General features: G+C 42.6%; 1 protein-coding gene across 1 annotated transcript in view; it reads left to right on the top strand.

The window, feature by feature from the left end:
- The window catches only part of LOC115113450 (SH3 and multiple ankyrin repeat domains protein 2-like), a 168,359-nt gene that overhangs the window by 88,332 nt on the left and 58,407 nt on the right, over positions 1-21,620 (top strand). Inside the window, exons 14-15 of the mRNA XM_065012945.1 lie at positions 13,280-13,362; positions 18,904-19,028. Coding sequence (XP_064869017.1) covers positions 13,280-13,362; positions 18,904-19,028 — 208 coding nt within the window. The remainder of the gene's footprint in view (positions 1-13,279; positions 13,363-18,903; positions 19,029-21,620) is intronic.

Below are 21,620 nucleotides of genomic sequence, written 5' to 3'. Positions count from 1 at the left end.
AATTCCTTATATTAAGCAAACTAGATGACACCATTTTCTTGTTTTGAAAATTTACGGATAGCCAGGAGCACACTCCAACACTCATACATCATTTACAAACGAAGCATGGGTGTTTGGTGAGTCCACCAGATCAGAGGCAGTAGGGATGACTAGGGATGTTCTCTTGATATGTGGGTGAATTGGACCATTTTCCTGTGATGCTAAGCATTCAAAATGTAACAAGTATTTTTTGGTGTCAGGGAAAATGTATGGAGAAAAAGTACATGACTTTACTATTTATATTTTTTACAGCTTTTACTTTTACTTCACTTCATTCCTAAAAAAGTAAAGTATAGATACCCCAAGAAAACTACTTAAGTAGTACTTTAAAGTATTTTTACTTATGTACTTTATACTACTGCGCGCACACACACACACACACACACACACACACACACACACACACACACACACACACACACACACACACACACATAGAAGCATCATGCAGCTAATCTTCAGGGAGCACTGATGGCACATGACCCCTCAGTTTCAATAGGCGCACACACACACACAACACACCGGGCCAAGCGTGTCACTCGGGTGTGTTCTTCATTGTGTTCAAATCTCATTTAGCTGCAGCAACCCAGCGGGCTGAGACAAATGTCCTTGTCAATACATGAATATGAAAGCTGCTGGACGCTATTAAGCTGTGTTTGATCAGGTCAGCTTGTATTCATTAGGCACCCGTCCAAACAAATCACAGACCAGAGCAGAGAGCAACTACTGCTTGCCTAGTTAAATAAAGGTTCAATAAAAAAATATATATAAAAAAATACGCTAGCTGGGTGTCAAACCAAAGCATGCAGCTACACGGCGTGGTGCCCAACCACTATGTATACCACAGACCATTATGGACCATTACACCACTACAGAGTGTTATAGACCTTTATAGCTAGACCATTACAGTCCATTTTAGACCACTACCCACAGCGTGTATTGTGATATAGGCATATCTCCCATAAGAGACCGTTCGAAAATTACTGTGGAGGACCAAAATAGGGGAGGGGGATGCAACTTTTTTCTTTGCTTTGGGGAGGGTTGTTTTGTTTTTTATTGGGCACACATACAGTGGAGAGTATAGTGTGTTTCCCCCCCGATTTACATTCACCATTTTGGCAGGTTTTCCTATGTTCCATCCTAGCCAACTTTCCCATCTACTTACATATGCCTCCCTTATGGAACCTGTGGTTCAACCAATGGAAAGTGTTCTATGGGACACCTGTTATGCCACTGACAGGCCGTGCGCTGCAAGACACAGGTTTGTTGTGTGAATGAATGAAAGGATTTCCCTCTGTTCTGTTTAGGCTACATTTATAATGTGCTGCAATGTATCAATTTATCACCACCAGATCACATTCCACCAGAGCTACATGTCGCCTACGCTCTCGTCATTCAATCTTCCCCACTAGTTCATTGCCAATTTTGTTGCCGTTTTATATTCAGCAATCAAGAGGGCTTCTTCTCCTCAAAAAAAAAGTTATTTAGAGTATACATGCTCTAAATAAGTATATATTTTTATTTAAAAAATTATTAAGGACTAAACTATAGGCCTATATTGTTATCCTTGGACTCGCATTGGGTTGGGCTAGGCTAGTAGTTGAATAGCCCATTCATAGATGCTAACTACTTTAAGCGCCTATAGATGATAGTAACTTCTGGCCGGGGGAGTTTTGTTAAGAGCCCTCAACGCTTGCTCTAAACGTTAAGATGTTGGTAACTACCTGTTGCTAAATATCTCAAACTAAAAGCATCATTTTTGGGACAAATCACTCACTCAACCCTGAACCTCAATGAGCAAGTTGAAGACAATAAACTGCTGGGTGTCACCCTAGATAGCAAGCTATCATGGACATATCCCGCCAAACTACTTCTTATCACCCGCCTGCTTAACCCGGAAGCCAGCTGCAACAATGTGTCAGAGGAAACACCGTTCACCTGACGACCGAAGTCAGCCTGCAGGTGCCCGGCCCACCACAAGGAGTCGCTAGAGCGCGAAACACCGATTGAGAATCGATTCACATTTAGATGGAGTATTTGGCTGTAAGAGCCAATTTGCCAATAAACAAAACCTGTAAGGTCCTATAAGGAGTAATGTTGGGCTCCTTAAGTCCATTATTGGCCTAGTCATTCTAGAGCAATAAGGAATAGAGAGAGGTGAATGTGAGAGAGGCCACTCAGGCCACTCAGGTCTGTGGAGATGCCAGTGGAGAATTGCACAAGAAGGGAACAGTGAAGTCAGAAAGATATATAGACTAAATAAGAAGTTAGGCTAATTTATATATGCCTATTAATGCATAATGTGTATTCTAGCCTGTATATTCGGCCTTGGTAAACTATCACAGTCAATATGCAAGACAGACAACAACAAAAAAGTTTGAACATATCGATAAGTGGGTAACACAGACTTAGATATCGTATAAGCCTACACTCATTCAAATTTTAAATGTGGTGTCAATTTAAGCACCAATTGCTTCACAAAAATGTAGATATGGAAAGGTTGCATGTTGTTTCCATTTTTTTTATGGTTGTCAATTTCATCTTCATAGACTACTATTGCATAGATGTCTCTCTCCCAATCCCCTTTAAACCTGCCATGTCAATTAATTTAATTCATTTGATAGGTACATTGTTTTAGCATTATCCTAATGTAGTCTACTATCTGATAACCTACAGCCAGGATTTAAAGGTAGGCCTGGGTTTTAATAGGATACATTTTCAGGAAAGGAGAAATGTGATTTGCTCTTGTGTTTGAGATGAGCTGGTAGCTTTGATTGATGGGTCATTTTGATGGTTGTGTGTGTGAGTTCAGAAAGTTTCCTAAAGTAGTGTAGTTATGTCTGGACTCCGTCTCTTTAATAAAAAAGGAGGCATGATCGATAGTCTATAACTGAAATGAGCAAAGCAGAAATGTAGGTATGTCAAGACGATCAATCAATCAAATGTATTTATAAAGCCCTTCTTACATGAGCTGATGTACAGAAACCCAGTCTCAAACCCCAAACATCAAGCAATGCAGGTGTAGAAGGACGGTGGCTAGGAAAAACTCCCTAGAAAGGCCAGAACCTAGGAAGAAACCTAGAGAGGAACCAGGCTATGAGGGGTGGCCAGTCTTCCTCTGGCTGTGCCGGGTAGAGATTATAACAGAACATGGTGAAGATGTTCAAATGTTCATAGATGACCAGCAGGGTCAAATAATAATAATCACAGTAGTTGCCGAGGGTGCAACAGGTCAGCACCTCAGGAGTATGTGTCAGTTGGCTTTTCATAGCCGATCATTCAGAGTATCTATACCACTCCTGCTGTCTCTAGAGAGTTGAAAACAGCAGGTCTGGGACAGGTAGCATGTCTGGTGAACAGGTCAGGGTTCCATAGCCGAAGGCAAAAGAGTTTAAACTGCAGCAGCATGGCCAGGTGGACTGGGGACAGCAAGGAGTCATCAGGCCAGGTAGTCCTGAGGCATGGTCCTAGGGCTCAGGTCCTCTGAGAGAGAGAAAGAAAGAAAGAGAGAAAGAGAGAAAGAAAGAGAAAAATAGAGAAAGAGAGAGAGAATTAGAGAGAGCATACTTAAATTCACACAGGACACCGGATAAGACAGGAGAAATACTCCAGATATAACAGACTGACCCTAGCCCCCCGACACATAAACTACTGCAGCATAAATACTGGAGGCTGAGACAGGAGGGGTCGGGAGACACTGTGGCCCCGTCCGACAATACCCCTGGACAGGGCCAAACAGGCAGGATATAACCCCACCCACTTTGCCAAGCACAGCCCCCACACAACTAGAGGGATATCTTCAACCACCAACTCCTGAAACAAGGAAGAATATGGCCCACAAAGATCTCACCCACGGCCCAACCCAAGGGGGGCTCCAACCCGGACAGGAAGATCACGTCAGTGACTCAACCCACTCAAGTGATGCATCACTCCTAGGGATGGCATGGAAGAGCACCAGTAAGCCAGTGACTCAGCCCCTGTAATAGGGTTAGAGGCAGAGAATCCCAGTGGAGAGAAGGGAACCGGCCAGGCAGAGACAGCAAGGGCGGGTTCGTTGCTCCAGTGCCTTTCCGTTCACCTTCACACTCCTGGGCCAGACTACACTCAATCATAGGACCTAGTGAAGAGATGAGTCATCAATAAAGACTTGACAAGGCAGACCATTCCATAAAAATGGAGCTCTATAGGAGAAAGCCCTGCCTCCAGCTGTTTGCTTAGAAATTCTAGGGACAGTAAGGAGGCCTGCGTCTTGTGACCATAGCGTACATGTAGGGCAGGAGCAAATCAGAAAGATAGGTAGGAGTAAGCCCATGTAATACATTGTAGGTTAGCAGTAAAACCTTGAAATCAGCCCTTGGCTTAACAGGAAGCCAGTGTAGAGAGGCTAGCACTGGACTAATATGATCACATTTTTTGGTTCTAGTCAAGATTCTAGCAGCCGTGTTGAGCACTAACTGAACATTATTTAGTGCTTTATCCGAGTAGACGGAAAGTAGAGCACTGCAGTAGTCTAATCTAGAAGTGACAAAAGCATTGATTAATTTTTCTGCATAATTTTTGGCATAAAGTTTCTGATTTTTGCAATGTTACGTAGATGGAAAAAAGCTGTCCTTGAAACAGTCTTGATATGTTCGTCAAAAGAGAGATCAGGGTACAGAGTAATGCTGAGGTCCTTCACAGTTTCATTTGAGATAACTATACAACCACCAATATAATTGTCAAATTCAACAGAAGATCTCTTTGTTTCTTGGGACCTAGAACAAGCATCTCTGCTTTGTCCGAATTTAAATTAGAACATTTGCAGCCATCCACTTCCTTGTGTCTGAAACAAAGGCTTCCAGGGAGGGCAATTTTGGGGCTTCACTATGTTTCATGGAAAATTACAGCTGTGTGTCATCCTCATAGCAGTGAAAGTTAGCATTATGTTTCCGAATGACATCACCAAGAGGTAAAATATATAGTGAAAACAATAGTGGTCCTAAAACGGAGCCTTGAGGAACACGATGATTGACAGTAGATTTGTCAGAGGACAAACCATCCACAGAGAAAAACTGATATCTTTCCGACAGATAAGATCTAAACCAGGCCAAAACTCATCCATGTAGACCAATTTGGGTTTCCAATCTCTCCAAAAGAATGTGGTGAACGATGGTATCAAAAGCAGCACTAAGTTCTAGGAGCACGAGGACAGATGTAGAGCCTCGGTCTGACGCCATTAAAAGGTAATTTACCACCTTGACAAATGCAGTCTCAGTGCTAGGATGTGGTCTAAAACCAGACTGAAGCGTTTCGTATACATTGTTTGTCTTCGCGAAGGCAGTGAGTTGCTGGCAAACAGCTTTTTCTAAAATGTTTTGAGAGGGAGATTCGATATAGGCTGATAGTTTTTTATATTTTCTGGATCAAGATTTGGCTTTTTCAAGAGAGGCTTTATTACTGCCACTTTTCGTGAGTTTGGTACAAATCCGGTGGATAGAGAGACGTTTATTATGTTCAACATAGGAGGGCCAAGAGCAGGAAGCAGCTCTTTCAGTAGTTTAGTTGGAATAGGGTCCAGTATGCAGCTTGAAGGTTTAGAGGCCATGATTATTTTCATCATTGTGTCAAGAGATATAGTACTAAAACACTTGAGTGTCTCCCTTGTTCCTAGGTCCTGGCAGAGTTGTGCAGACTCAGGACAACAGAGCTTTGGAGGAATACGCAGATTTAAAATCCATAAAGTCCATAATTTGATTTCTAATGATCATGATATTTTCCTCAAAGAAGTTAATGAATTTATCACTTCTGAAGTGAAAGCCATCCTCTCTTGGGGAATGCTGCTTTTTAGTTAGCTTTGCGACAGTATCAATTAAATTAATTTTGGATTGTTCTTATTGTCCTCCATTAAGTTGGAATAGGATGATCAAGCAGCAGTGAGGGCTCTTCGATACTGCACGGTACTGTCTTTCCAAGCTAGTCGGAAGACTTCCAGTTTGGTGTAGCTCCATTTCCGTTCCAATTTTCTGGAAGCTTGCTTCAGAGCTCGGGTATTTTCTGTATACCAGGGAGCTAGTTTCTTATGACAAATGTTTTTTTTTTTTTTAGAATATACAGTGTGTCAGGTATGCGTAAATAGCTGTAAGGGAGTCAGGTGCAGGAGAGCAGATATTGGGTAGCAAACGGAGCCTTTTATTTAGGCGAACCAAAAGCACACGGCACAATGAACACGAAATAACAACACGGGTTAACATAACCCAGCGCAATAGACTAACGTGCGCATACAATAAAACAGAATAAACAATACCACACAAAGACATGGGGGAAACAGAGGGTTAAATACACAACACATAATGAGGGGAATGATAACCAGGTGTGTGAGAAAACAAGACAAGACAAATGGAAAATGTATTTATTTTTTATTTTACTAGGCAAGTCAGTTAAGAACAAATTCTTATTTTCAATGACAGCCTAGGAACAGTGGGTTAACTGCCTGTTCAGGGGCAGAACGACAGATTTGTACCTTGTCAGCTCGGGGGTTTGAACTTGCAACCTTCCGGTCATTAGTCCAAGTCTCTAACCAGTAGGCTACCCTGCCACCCCAAAATGAAAAATGGATCGGCGATGGCTAGAAGACCGGCGACGTCGACCGCCGAGCACCGCCCGAACAAGGAGAGGCATCAACTTCGGCAAAAGTTGTGACACAGTGGCAATATACAGAATATACAGTGGCAAGAAAAAAGTATGTGAACCTGGATTTCTGCATGAATTGGTCATAAAATTTGATCTGATCTTCATCTAGGTCACAACAATAGACACACACAGTCTGCTTAAACTAATAACACACTAACAATATGTTTTCATGTCTTTATTGAACACACCGTGTAAACATTCACAGTGCAGGGTGGAAAAAGTATGTGAACCCTTGGATTTAATATCTGGTTGACCGTCCTTTGGCAGCAATAACCTCAACCAAATGTTTTCTGTAGTTGCGGGTCAGACCTGCACAACGGTCAGGAGGAATTTTGGACCATTCCTCTTTACAAAACTGTTTCAGTTCAGCAATATTCTTGGGATGTCTGGTGTGAACTGCTCTCTTGAGGTCATGCCACAGCATCTCAATCGGGTTGAGGTCAGGACTCTGACTGGGCCACTCCGGAAGGCGTATATTCTTCTGTTGAAGCCATTCTGTTGTTGATTTACTTCTGTGTTTTGGGTCGTCCTGTTGCATCACACAACTTCTGTTGAGCTTCAATTGGTGGACAGATAGCCTAACATTCTACTGCAAAATGTCTTGATAAACTTGGGAATTCATGTTTTCGTCGATGATAGCAAGCTGTACAGGCCCTGAGGCAGCAAAGCAGCCACAAACATTAATGCTCCCTCCACCATACTTTAGAGTTGGGATGAGGTTTTGATGTTGGTGTGCTGTGACTTTTTTTCTCCACACATAGTGTTATGTGTTCCTTCCAAACAACTGAACTTTAGTTTCATCTGTATTGTTCCCGCGCTACTGGAACATCCGGCTGCACTTTTGTAAACTTCAGACGTGCAGCAATGTTTTTTTTGGACAGCAGTGGCTTCTTTCATGATGTCCTCCCATGAACACCATTCTTGTTGAGTGTTTTATGTATCGTAGACTCGTCAACAGAGATGTTGGCATGTTCCAGAGATTTCTGTAAGTCTTTAGCTGACACTCTAGGATTCGTCTTAACCTCATTGAGCATTCTGTGCTGTGCTCTTGCAGTCATCTTTGCAGGACGGCCACTCCTAGGGAGAGTAGCAACAATGCTGAACTTTCTCCATTTATGGACAATTTGTCTTACCTTGTACAGACGAACATCAAGACTGATAGAGATACCTTTGTAAGCTTTTCCAGCTTTATGCAAGTCAACAATTCTTAATCTTAGGTCTTCTGAGATCTCTTTTGTTTGAGGCATGGTTCACATCAGGCAATTGTTTTATTTTTTTAAACCTTTATTTAACCAGGCAAGTCAGTTTATGAACAAATTCTTATTTTCTGTTCAGGGGCAGAACGACAGATTTATACCTTGTCAGCTCAGGGGTTTGAACTTGCAACCTTCCGGTTACTAGTCCAACACTCTAACCACTAGCTCCAACCAACATCTCTAATCTCGTGTCAATAATTGGACTCCAGGTTAGCTGACTCCTGACTCCAATTAGCTTTTGGAGAAGTCATTAGCCTAGGGGTTCACATACATTTTCCAACCTACAATGTGGATGTTTAAATTATGTACTCAATATAGACAATACAAATACAATAATTTGTGTGTTATTAGTTTAAGCACACTATGTTTGTCTATTGTTGTGACTTACATGAAGATCAGATCACATTTGATGACAAATTTATTCAGAAATCCAGGTAATTCCAAAGGGTTCACATACTTTTCTTGCCAATGTATGTGTGAGGACTGATGACAGGTGCCAGTTTTGTATTTCCTATCTTATTAAATGGGAGGAACTGAAGCAAATGCTCCTGTCATTTAATCATCTTGTAATATTTTTGGTAGCCTCCATTATTTCTCTCTCATTAGCTTCTCTAACCACTTTGAACAACATATTGTAATGAAAATAGTAGGGAGAGTGAGCTCACCCGAAGCAGTGGTGTGTGGATCCTCAATCTTCTAGCCCATAGCCCAGCGTGGCATCAACTGTGCCACAAAACCATGTTCAAGTGGCAGAGTCCATATCCTTGCTTAGAAACACAGGGTTGGTACACTATTGCCAAGGCAGTTATTGTTGTCATAATCATTATAAAGTTAATTCAACAAAGGAGGAGGGTAATATAATTTTTTTCAAGTACAAGGGGTGAAAATATTTTTTACGTTGGGCAAGGGGGTAAAAATTCATGACAACTTCAGTTGGACCCCTCTTCTCCTAATCATTTTCGAATGTCCCTAACTCAACCAGATATATTCTGTCAAGTATCGCAATCTTTTCTCTCTCTTGCTCTGTCTTTCCCTATAATACACACACACACCTTCCTTTGGATGATATACATTGCATTCGGAAAGTATTCAGACCCCTTGACTTTTTGGGCATTTTGTTACGTTACAGCCTAAAATAGATTTTTTTTTTAATCCTCATCAATCTACACATAATACACCATAATTACAAAGTGAAAACAAGGTTTAAAAAATGTTTGCAAATGTAATAAAAAAAAAAACAGAAATACCTTATTTACATAAGTATTCAGACCCTTTGCCTAGGTGCATCCTGTTTGCATTGATCATTCTTGAGATGTTTCTACAACTTGATTGGAGTCAACCTGTGGTAAATTCAATTGATTGGACATGATTTGGAAAGGCACACACCTGTCTATATAATGTCTCAGAGTTGAAAGTGCATGTCAGAGCAAAAACCAAGCCATGAGGTCGAAGGAATTGTCCGTAGAGCCCAGAGACAGGATTGTGTTGAGGCACAGATCTGGAGAAGGGTACCTAAACATTTCTGAAGCATTGAAGATCCCTAAGAACACAGTGGCCTCCATCATTCTAAAATGGAAGAAGTTTGGATCCACCAAGACTCTTCCTAGAGCTGGCCAAACTGAGCAATCAGGGGAGAAAGGCCTTGTTCAGGGAGGTGACCAAGAACCCGATATTCACACTGGCAGAGCTCCAGAGTTCTTCCAAGGAGATGGGAGAACCTTGCAAAAATACAACCATCTATCCATCAATCCACCAAGCAGGACTTTGTGGTAGGGTGGCCAGATGCAAGCCACTCCTCAGTAAAAGGCACCTGACAGCCCGCTTGGAGCTTGCTAAAAGGCACCTAAAGGACTCTCAGACCATGAGAAAAAAAGATTATCTGGTCTGTTGAAACCAAGATTGAACTCTTTGGCCTGGATGCCAAGCATCATGCCTGGAGGAAACCTGATACATTCCCTACGGTGAAGCATGGTGGTTTCAGCATCATGCTGTGGGGATGTTTTTCAGCGGAAGGGACTGGGAGACTAGTCGGGATTGAGGCAAAGATGAACGGAGCAAAGTACAGAGAGATCCTTGATGAAAAAAACCTGCTCCAGAGCACTCAGGACCTCATACTGGGGACAACAGGACAATGACCCTAAGCACACAGCCAAGACAACGCAGGAGTGGCTTCGGGACAAGTTTCTGAATGCCCTTGAGTGACCCAATCGAACATCTCTGGAGAGACTTGAAAATAGCTGTGCAGCGACGCTCCCCATCCAACCTGACAGAGCTTAAGAGGATCTGCAGAGAAGAATGGGAGAAACTCCCAATACAGGTGTGCCAAGCTTGTTTTTTAATTTTTTATTTATTTTACCTTTTTAACTAGGCAAGTCAGTTAAGAACTTAAGAACAAATTCTTATTTTCAATGACGGCCTAGGAACAGTGGTTAACTGCCTGTTCAGGGGCAAAACGACAGATTTGTACCTTGTCAGCTCGGGGGTTTGAACTTGCAACCTTTCAGTATTCAATATTTTAGAATAAGGCTGTAACGTAACAAAATTTGGAAAAAGTCAAGGGGTCTGAATAATTTCAGAATGCACTGTAAATACACATACAGTAGGTCAAGGTTAACAACTGAATGTGGCAAGTGGCCATCATTGAATAGCCTATAATAACATGGCATTACATCCTGACTACTAAGCTACTATTATCTGTATCCCAAGTTGAAGTAGGACTTTAAAAAATGCTTCTAATTCTATTTTCTTTAGGCAGAGACACCAAGGCCCTTTTTACTCTTTAAAGATTCATAATAGATTTTTAACAGACAGAAGGAGATTTAATTTTACATGAGCCAAGAAATTTCCTGGCCGACGGGCACAGGGGGAAAAAAAGGCGCCAAATGTCAACCGGCAGAGGAAGGAATCTTTCTGAGATTTGTTGACAATGTCAACATCAGGGACAGGAAAGAGGAAAAACAAAAGGAACCAAAAATAGCCTGTAAAGATAGCTGTATACACTGAGTATACCAAACATTAGGAACACCTTCCTTATATTGAGTCATCTACACTGATTAAAGTGGATTGAATAAGTATCATCAATATGTCATGGAATGAGCAGGTGTCCGTAATGTTTTGTACACTCAGTGTATATCCATATGTACACATATCTAGCCTATACATAAATGTCTCTGCCTGTAACAGGAAAGGGCAATTCAGGTATTTTGGTATTTATTTTATTAGGAACCCCATTAGCTGTTGCAAAAGCAGGAGATACTCTTCCTGGGGTCCACACAAAACATGAAACATGACATAATACAGAACATTAATAAACAAGAACAGCTCAAAGACAGAACCACAATCAATTAAAAAATCAATTTAAAAAAGGCACACGTAGCCTACAAATCAATACCGGTCATGTGGTTAGACATTTGAATTAGTGCAGTGGTCACATCACCAGGACTACCATGCATTGATATCCCACAGAAGTCTATTGTGTGTTTATCCTCTGGCCCCACATTGTCCACGTTTTGACACTTGCATCTGTTATTGTCACTCTGGTGGATGGGTAAAGATGACTCTATCGATAACATGCAAACTCTCCCCTGTCAAACCATGGGACGTGGTTAAATCAACAAAGCGGCGATGCTTCAGGTGATAACGGTGCGATTTAATGTCTTTGACCACCTGACTCCATGTCTTGACAGGTCATGGGCGATAACCTCATGTGCTGTTTATTGTCTTGTTGTTTTTGCTGATTATCCTGACAAGCTAAAGTGACTGGGTGTTTTGAATACACGTTTTTAAATAAAAGTGTGGTGTTATTATAACAATAATAATAACAATATAACCAGGATGTTGTCCTTTAAAAAAAAAAACATTGTGTTGCTAAGGCAACTCTGCATTTTCTGCTCTGTTGCTAGGAAGGTAGTTGCAGCTCTCTATCTCTCCTCTCATCCCTCACCATCCCTGTTTATTGTGTCTCATATCTCATCCACTGTCTGGGTGGATTTGACTGCCCCCCCCCTCATTTGCTATGGTAGAGTACACACACACACACATTAGGTGGCCATGGAGTGAAAGAAGGATAAGATGAGGGAGGTTGTGAGAAGTGTTTACTGCCAAGTCAAAGTTCTAGGTGCCATTCATTCCCCACTAATCCCAGCTCTCATGGCAGATAAACTTTAGCAAATGAGCATGCCACGCTAGTCACACTGTCTGTGTGCCTTAAGTATATCGACTGAAATGTTCAAGCTGCAGATGTGGCAGGTAAAGGGTATATAGCAGTATTACTGGTAGCCTGGTAGGCCTACTGTGGTGTTGGTGGGGCTGTATTGCTTGGACCACATCATTGCTGCTTGTAGATGTTTTTTTTCTTTTTCTGGATGTTATAGAGGTGAAAAGGTGTCTGAGAATTGAATAGCTTGATTGAATGTGGCTGTGACTGACGTGGTGGCCTTCTGTTTTTGGAGTATGAGCATACAGGTTTGAGTTATCACCTTTGTGCCCAATCGCATTTGGAGTCAGGCTGGGGAAAGAGGATTCAACAAAAAATCAATTTCTATAAAAACTGTATCAAAGCCCCATCCAATGATTTTTTTTTTTAACACAGCAATGAAACTGAAAGCAACATAATTACCTGAATATCTTTCCTTCCCTCTCCGTTTCTCTCGTCACGTTGCTTGGGCGCATCTGTCGCCTTGCATTACATTAATGAAAAATGTAATGCAAGCGCATGCGGGCTGCGTCCCTCTCTGTGTCACCCACCGCCACCCCACGCCATTGAGTGGGAGGACACCCACCTCTCGACTCGAGTGAAAGGGTCAATCACTCATGCATGGCCTCCTGTTTTCGTGCCCGCGCACTGCCATGCTGGTCACGCTCTCCCTTCTCTCTTTATCTTATCTCATTCGTTGCGCGCACTCCTCGCCCAGGACTCCTAACTGCCTGCCACCATCCGTTCCTTTTCTCCCCCCCTCCTCCGCGCCAAGCCACGCTTTCATCATCATTTATTTAGTCGGTAATGCTGCTTCTATCCGACGTCACGCTTCGACTTCGTCGCCATCTCCGGCCTCCGCTTGTCGCTCCCCGGAGTGGTTTTCGGCCGCAGAGGAGAGGAGCGGCGGCTTTTCTGGAGATGCGGGCGCCGGACTGCCACTGCCAGCGTTGTCATGCACTTCATTTGAGCTAAAAGGGGCCGAAGCAAGGAGCCCCTCCTTCGGGGGCTGCCCAGAGTAGCTTACGGCGATGAACCTGCACTCAGGGCGGGCGGCTGTGGCCGTGATGCGGATGATGGGCTGTAATAACGGGCGCTTTGCGCGGCATTTTCTCCACAGCGACTGCGTGGTCGAGGAGAAGACGGTGGTCTTGACCAAGAAGGAGAATGAAGGCTTCGGCTTCGTGCTGCGAGGGGCCAAAGGTAAGATGCTACCCTGGTCTCTCCCCCCTTCTCCATATCCCTTTCTCATGGTTACGGTATATGTAGGCACTGCACATTAAACACGATAATAACAGCCTATGTATCTTATATGTCTCTATATGATAAAACTTTAAAGATATTAACATTGTATTTCCCACCTGAAGTAACCAAAGGAACCCCTCCACTCTCTATGTCAGTTACCTGTAGCCTACTGTATAATGTAAACGACTAATGAGTATATATGATTCTGTCTGTCTGTCTGTCTCTCTGTCTGTCTGTGTGAGCGTCAATGTCTAGCCAGCCAGACACCATCATAACTGAAGCAGAAACACACACACACACACACACACACACACACACACACACACACACACAGAGGGATAGAATGTTGCAAAAAAAAACATAATCACACTTACACACACACACACAAAGACTAACTGCACCTCTGTCCACCTCTCTAGAACAGAGGCCCTCATGGGTCCAAATAGTTGGACCTGTTCCGAAATGGACCTGGGGCTTTCCCATCTGGACATGATTTGCATAAATTAATTTTTTAAATATAGAGACCTGTTCCGAACGGACCCGAAGACAACTAGATCTGTTCCGTATAGACCTGGTCGGATCCAGACCCGATCCAAGTGAGAGAAGTGGTAGAAGAGTCCATTTTTAAACGTCTTTATTATCTAGAGTTGATAAAGTGTAAGGAAGAGGGGGTAGAGAGAGGTGAGGCTATAGCAGGGGCCATACTGTGTGTGTAGGCTACTTTGAGTGTGAGTGAGTGACAAGGGAGGAGGGAGGGAGAGACAGCAACCAAGCAAGCCGATGCGCTATATTAAACTAATAGCTGCCATAGCTAAGTTAGTTATCATCCATTATGATTCTGAGTACCTGTCTTGACTGAATCTAGTTAAGCTTGCTAGCTAGCTAGCGCTGGCTAATTGAGGAAGTAAGCGCTTTCTCATCTTACACAGTTACAAACAAAAACAACTCCATTCAGAATATAAAGTAGCAAGCCTACCTGTTGGCTCTTGGTAATTGTAGCCTATTCTTCTCCTTTAACTTTTAATTCCATCACTTTAATTGCATCTTTCATTGATTAATATCTCCTAACTTTTGCCCCATACGGAGACTCTATGACTGTAGCCTATTTTTTATTTTATTATTTTTCATTGAACTTTTATTTAACTAGGCAAGTCAGTTAAGAACAAATTCTTATTCACAATGACGGCCTACCAAAAGGCAAAAGGCCTCCTGCGGGGACGGAGGCCTTTTTATTTCATTTAAAAATAAATATAATAAAAAATATAGGACAAAACACACATCATGACAAGAGAAACAACACAACACTACATAAAGAGATACCTAAGACAACAACATAGCAAGATAGCAACACATGACAACACAGCATGGTAGCAACACAACATGACCACAACATGGTAGCAACACAACATGGTAGCAGGACAAAACAGGGTACAAACATTATTGGGCACAGACAATAGCACAAAAGGCAAGAAGGTAGAGACAACAATACATCATGCAAAGCAGCCACAACTGTCAGTAAAAGTGTCCATGATTGAGTCTTTGAATTAAGAGATTGAGATGAAACTGTCCAGTTTGAGTGTTTGTTGCAGCTCGTTCCAGTCGCTAGCTGCAGCGAACTGAAAAGACGAGTGACCCAGGGATGTGTGTGCTTTGGGGACATTTAACAGAATGTGACTGGCAGAAAGGGTGTTGTATGTGGAAGATGAGGGCTGCAGTAGATATCTCAGATAGGGGGGTGTGAGGCCTAATAGGGATTTATAAATAAGCATCAACCACTGTGTTTTACGACGGGTATACAGAGATGACCAGTTTACAGAAGAGTATAGAGTGCAGTGATGTGTCCTATAAGGAGCATTGGTGGCCAATCTAATGGCCAAATGGTAAAGAACATCTAGCCGCTTGAGAGTACCCTTACCTGACGATTTATAAATTAAGTCTCCGTAATCTAGCATGGGTAGTATAGTCATCTGAATCAGGGTTAGTTTGGCAGCTGGGGTGAAAAAGTAGCGATTACGATAGAGGAAACCAAGTCTAGATTTGAATTTAGCCTGAAACTTTAATATGTGCTGAAAGAAGGACAATGTACCATCTAGCAATACTCCCAAGTACTTGTATGAGGTGACGACCTAAAGCTCTAAACCCTCAGAGGTAGTAATCACACCTGTGGGGAGAGGGGCATTCTTCTTACCAAACCACATGACCTTTGTTTTGGAGGTGTTTAGAACAAGTTTAAGGGCAGAGAAAGCTTGTTGGACACTAAGAAAGCTTTGTTGTAGAGCGTTTAACACAAAAGCCGGGGAGGGGCCAGCTAAGTGTAAGACTGTATCATCTGCATATAAATGGATGAGAGAGCTTCCTACTGCCTGAGCTATGATGTTGATGTAAATTGATAAGAGCGTGGGGCCTAGGATCGAGCCTTGGTGTACAGCCTTGGTGACAGGCAGTGGCTGAGACAGCAGATGTTCTGACTTTATACACTGCACTCCTTGAGAGAGGTTGTAAGCAAACCAGGCCAAAGCTTCTCAGAGAGCTTCTCGTAGCCGGCCCACAAGAATGGAATGGTCTACCGTATCAAAAACTTTGGCCAAGTCAATAAAAATAGCAGCACAACATTGCTTAGAATCAAGGGCAATGGTGACATCATTGACATTTTAAGGTTACAGTGATACATCCATAACCTGAGCGAAAACCAGATTGCATACTAGAGAGAATACTATAGACATCAAGACAAGTTTTTCCAAAACTTTTGATAAACCGGGCAAACACAACAGTTAGGATCAGCTGGATCTCCCCCTTTAAATAAATACATGACTATTATTAAATAAATAATTATAATTATTTATTCAATAAATAATAAATAAATAAATAAAGGTCAAACCGTGGCTGCCTTCCAAGCAATGGGAACCTCCCCAGAGAGGAGAGACAGGTTAAAAAGGTTAGAGATGGGCTTGTCGATTATAGGGGCAGCAACCTTAAAGAGGACTGGGTCTTAACCATCTGACCCAGGTGTTTTTTTGTGGTCAAGTTTAAGGAGCTCCTTTAGCACCTCGGACTTAGTGACCGCCTGCAGGGAGAAACTTTGTGGCGGGGCAGGGGAAAAAGAGGGAGGAGCATCGGGGCTTGTCGCATTTGAAGGGTTGGGAGATGAGGAAATGTTGGACAGGCAAGGAGTCATGGCTTACTCAAATAGGAATCCTGACTTAATGAAGTGGTGATTAAAAAGACTCTGGGTTAGAGCCCAGGCTCTGTCGCAGCCGGCCGCGACCGGGAGGCCCATGGGGCCCAGTAATTGGCCCAGTGTTGTCCGGGTTAGGGAGGGTTTGCCCGGCAGGGATATCCCTGTCTCATCGCGCACTAGCGACTCCTGTGTCAGGTCAGGCGTGGTGCACGCTGACTAGGTGCACGGTGTTTCCTCCGACACATTGGTGCGGCTGTCTTCCGGGTTGGATGCGCACTGTGTTAAGAAGCAGTGCGGCTTGGTTGGGTTGTGTTTCAGAGGACGCATGGCTCTCGACCTTCGCCTCTCCCGAGTCCGTACGGGATTTGCAGCAATGAGACAAGACAGTACCTACTAACAATTGGATACCACGAAATTGGGGAGAAAAGGGGGTAAAATTAAATTTTAAAAAAGCTCAGCCATGTGCTTCTTGTTAGTAACAACCACATCAACTTGAAGGGACATGGGCAACGATGAGGAGGAGGGTTTATTCTCCAGGTCTTTAATTGTTTTCCAGAACTTCTTGGGGTTTGACCCACAGAGAGAGAACTGCAGTAACTAACTTTGGCCTTCCGGATAGCCTGAGTGCACTTATTTCTCATTTCCCTGAACGAGAGACAGTATGCGAGAATGAGTGCCAAGCCTTTCGTCAAATGCAATTCTTGAGGTGGAGTAACTCTGCAAGATCACGGTCGAACCAGGGGCTGAACCTGTTATAAATTCTAATTTTCTTTATGCGGGCGTGTTTGTTAACAATATCACTGGGGGGAAAAAAGACGGTACAGGCGTCTTCGACAGAGGGGATCAAGCTGATTCTATACCAATTTACAGAGGCCTCTTATTGCCACTTTGAAGACTTATGATTGTCAAGCAATTGCTACACACGCCACTCTCGTGAAAAGCAAAGAGCAGAAGGATAGAATTATAAAAATGTTCTCTCTCTCTCTACTGCAGCAGTGACGTTCGGATCTATATGGATCCTTCTGGACAAGTCAGTCAAAATGGCACATACCCGATACCCATAACAATCATATCAGATCCTACCCAGACCCTTGACATTATTTAGAAATCTGGATATCGGGTATTCGGGTACAGGTGGATCTGTGAAGACCGCTACTCTAGTGCACACACTCGCAAATGCACACACACTCACACATCAATATCAACCTGCGTGTAGGACATGTTGTCAGGACATTAGTGTGATTGTCCACACTTCATTTGATATTACACCACCCATTTGATGCTGTCTAAAAATAGCCCACTGAGCGGCTGTTTTGGTTTCTATGATGATTACAGCCATGTCCTAATCCACACTGTCAAACGCTGTGAGGTGGCATTTTCTTATTGGTCTGCACTTCTGAGGTACATTTTCTACTGTCTGGACATCCTTGTTTTTTAGGGGGGGGGGGGGCAGACAGGGATAGAAGAAGAAAGTGACAGAGAGAGGAGGAGAACAATTTAGCCTAAAAAACAACAAGCCGAATGTACTAGAGTTGTTCTGACACTGCCATCACCCAAGGGAACTGAGCCAGCCCTCTTTATCCTCTGGCACTGTGTACTTCACACACACTCTCTAATGCTCACAAACACACACAACGGAAACAATGCACCGACTCTCACATAAAATCACAAATGTATGCTTGCGCATACATGCAGGCGCGCACACACACAGTGCCTAGCATCTCTCATACAGTAAAAGGATGATGTATTAGAAGTGTCACTTGTCACCATTGGTTTCTGGCTGCCACGAGGACACAATGTGAATATCACTGGCCGGTGGAAGAGAGGAGAAGAGACGAGGTGGGAGAGGGGAAAGAGAGAGAGGGTGACAGGGGATAAGGGTGAAGAGAGGGAGATGGGGGAGACGAAATAGACAGCAGTATAGGAGATGGGAGAAAGAGATCTTACTGCCCCTACCACCAGAGCAAACCTTGTGTCACACACTCACAGACATTAGGACAGCATTAAACTAATCTGGCTGTGTTGATGACAGCACCGTGTCTGCAGCCTTCCACCTTATTGAATTGGCAATGACCTTTGTGGTTTTATTGGTGATTAATGGATTATCCCTGCTCGTCTGTCGGTTGTTTGTTTGTCTGCTGACCACAAAGTCAATGCTAAACCCTGTTTAAAATAAAGCCGTGTGTGTGTGTGTGTATAGATCTGGAATGGGGCTAGATCTCCATAGACACCGGGTTGAGGAGGGGTGTGGTGTTCAGGATAAGGTGACCCACTTACCTTCTCTCTCTCTCTCTCTCTCTCTCTCTCTTTCTCTCCCATAGCGGACACGCCCATCGAGGAGTTTACTCCCACCCCTGCCTTCCCAGCCCTCCAATACCTGGAGTCAGTGGATGAGGGAGGAGTGGCCTGGCAGGCGGGGCTTAGGACCGGGGACTTCCTCATTGAGGTAAGTGTGTGTGTGCATGTATGCAGTTTTATGTGAGAGTGAGTGCATTGTGTGTCTGTGTGTGTGATATTGTGTGATTGTGTGTATCATACTACTATTCACTTCCTGTCCCTAACAGAGTTCTTTCTTCCTGCTTCTAGAAGCAATGAGATTGGTTGTAGAGATCCATTTTGGGATGAGTGAGAGCTGACTGGTGATGATATCTGTTGGCGCTTGAGTTTTTGGTTCATCTTGATCTTAGGTCCCTCTTTCATTTACAGACTGCTATTTACCTGGTATTTATTTAAAAACCACACACTAGTATGTTCATTATGTAATAATAATGTTACAATTAAATGTGTCTTTGGGATTATTCCAACATAGCCCGGCTTTGCAGCTTTTGATACCAAGTAGTTACCACTTGTCCTGTTTCTGCCCAATGCATTGAGTTTCGGAGGGCTTTTGGATCAGACCAATGATTCCCAAACTCTGGGTCAGGATCCACCACTAAGTCAATGGTAGTCCCCTGTCTGGTGGCAGATGAACATGTGATTGTGTCCAGTTGCATTGGTTTGTTTATTTGTGTTGAAAGGCTTTAGGGGAGTCACAGCCAAGGATGTGGTGGGAAAAAGCTACATCCAGGTAGTGATAGCCAGCTTAGGCTAGCATCACACGATAACATGGCCTTCCTGAGACCTGAAGTTCTGTTTTTTGTGGGTACTTTTTGTGGTCTGTTTGTGTGTTCTGTTTTTTTGGGATATTGGTTATGATGGTGCTGTTTGAGAATTGTTATGAACATGGTTGTGAATCCCTGTTGGGCTGCGTTGCATACTGTATGTGTGTGTAACGAGTGCAAACAGTGCAATTGTAATCAGTGCACGTGCTGTGGTTGGGGTTTGTCTTGGCTCTTGCTAAATAGAGCATCTCTCCCTCTCTCTCTGCCTCCATCTCTATCTCCTCTCTCTCCCTCACTCCTCTCTCATGAGCTGTTACACACACAGCCCCTATCTTTCCCCTCATCTCTCTATTACAGCATCTTAAACACAGATTACCCACTGGGCAAAAACTGGTTGAATCAATGTTATTTCCACATAATTTCAAACCCAACAATCAATGTGATGATGTTGTGACAACGTGGAAAACTGATGGGATTTGCAAAAAGTCACAAATTTGAGGGCGGCAGGGTAGCGTAGTGGTAAGATTGTTGGACTAGTAACCGAAAGGTTGCAAGTTCAAATCCCCGAGCTGACGAGGTACAAATTTGTTGTTCTGCCCCTGAACCGGCAGTTAACCCACTGTTCCTAGTCTGTCATTGAAAATATGAATGTTCTTAATTAACTGACTTAAATAAATATATTTGCTCTCAAGCTTAGCCTTTTGTTAACAACACTGTCATCTCAGATTTTCAAAATATGCTTTTGAACCATAGCTAAACAAGCATTTGTGTAAGAGTATTGATAGCCTAGCATAGCATTAAGCCTAGCATTCAGCATGCAACATTTTCACAAAAACAAGAAAAGCATTCAAATAAAATAATTTACCTTTGAAGAACTTCAGATGTTTTCAATGAGGAGACTCTCAGTTAGATAGCAAATGTTCAGTTTTTCCAAAAAGATTATTTGTGTAGGACAAATCGCTCCGTTTTGTTCATCACGTTTGGCTACGAAAAAAACCTGTATCCAGGAGTGTAATTATCGCCACAAGCTCATTAGCATAACGCAACGTTAACTATTCATGAAAATCGCAAATGAAATGAAATAAAATAAATATATTAGCTCTCAAGCTTAGCCTTTTGTTAACAACACTGTCATCTCAGATTTTCAAAATATGCTTTTGAACCATAGCTAAACAAGCATTTGTGTAAGAGTATTGATAGCCTAGCATAGCATTAAGCCTAGCATTCAGCATGCAACATTTTCACAAAAACAAGAAAAGCATTCAAATAAAATAATTTACCTTTGAAGAACTTCAGATGTTTTCAATGAGGAGACTCTCAGTTAGATAGCAAATGTTCAGTTTTTCCAAAAAGATTATTTGTGTAGGACAAATCGCTCCGTTTTGTTCATCACGTTTGGCTACGAAAAAAACCTGTATCCAGGAGTGTAATTATCGCCACAAGCTCATTAGCATAACGCAACGTTAACTATTCATGAAAATCGCAAATGAAATGAAATAAATATATTAGCTCTCAAGCTTAGCCTTTTGTTAACAACACTGTCATCTCAGATTTTCAAAATATGCTTTTGAACCATAGCTAAACAAGCATTTGTGTAAGAGTATTGATAGCCTAGCATAGCATTAAGCCTAGCATTCAGCATGCAACATTTTCACAAAAACAAGAAAAGCATTCAAATAAAAACATTTACCTTTGAAGAACTTCAGATGTTTTCAATGAGGAGACTCTCAGTTAGATAGCAAATGTTCAGTTTTTCCAAGAAGATTATTTGTGTAGGACAAATCACTCTGTTTTGTTCATCACGTTTGGGTAAGAAAAAACCCGAAAATTAAGTCATTACAACGCAAACTTTTTTCCAAATTAACTCCATAATATCGACAGAAACATGGCAAACGTTGTTTAGAATCAATCCTCAAGGTGTTTTTCACATATCTATC

This window comes from Oncorhynchus nerka, linkage group LG28, assembly GCF_034236695.1.
Source record: "Oncorhynchus nerka isolate Pitt River linkage group LG28, Oner_Uvic_2.0, whole genome shotgun sequence".
Classification (NCBI taxonomy): Eukaryota; Metazoa; Chordata; class Actinopteri; order Salmoniformes; family Salmonidae; genus Oncorhynchus; species Oncorhynchus nerka.
Note: the sequence above shows the minus strand (reverse complement) of the source record. Positions and strands in the feature narration are given on the sequence as shown.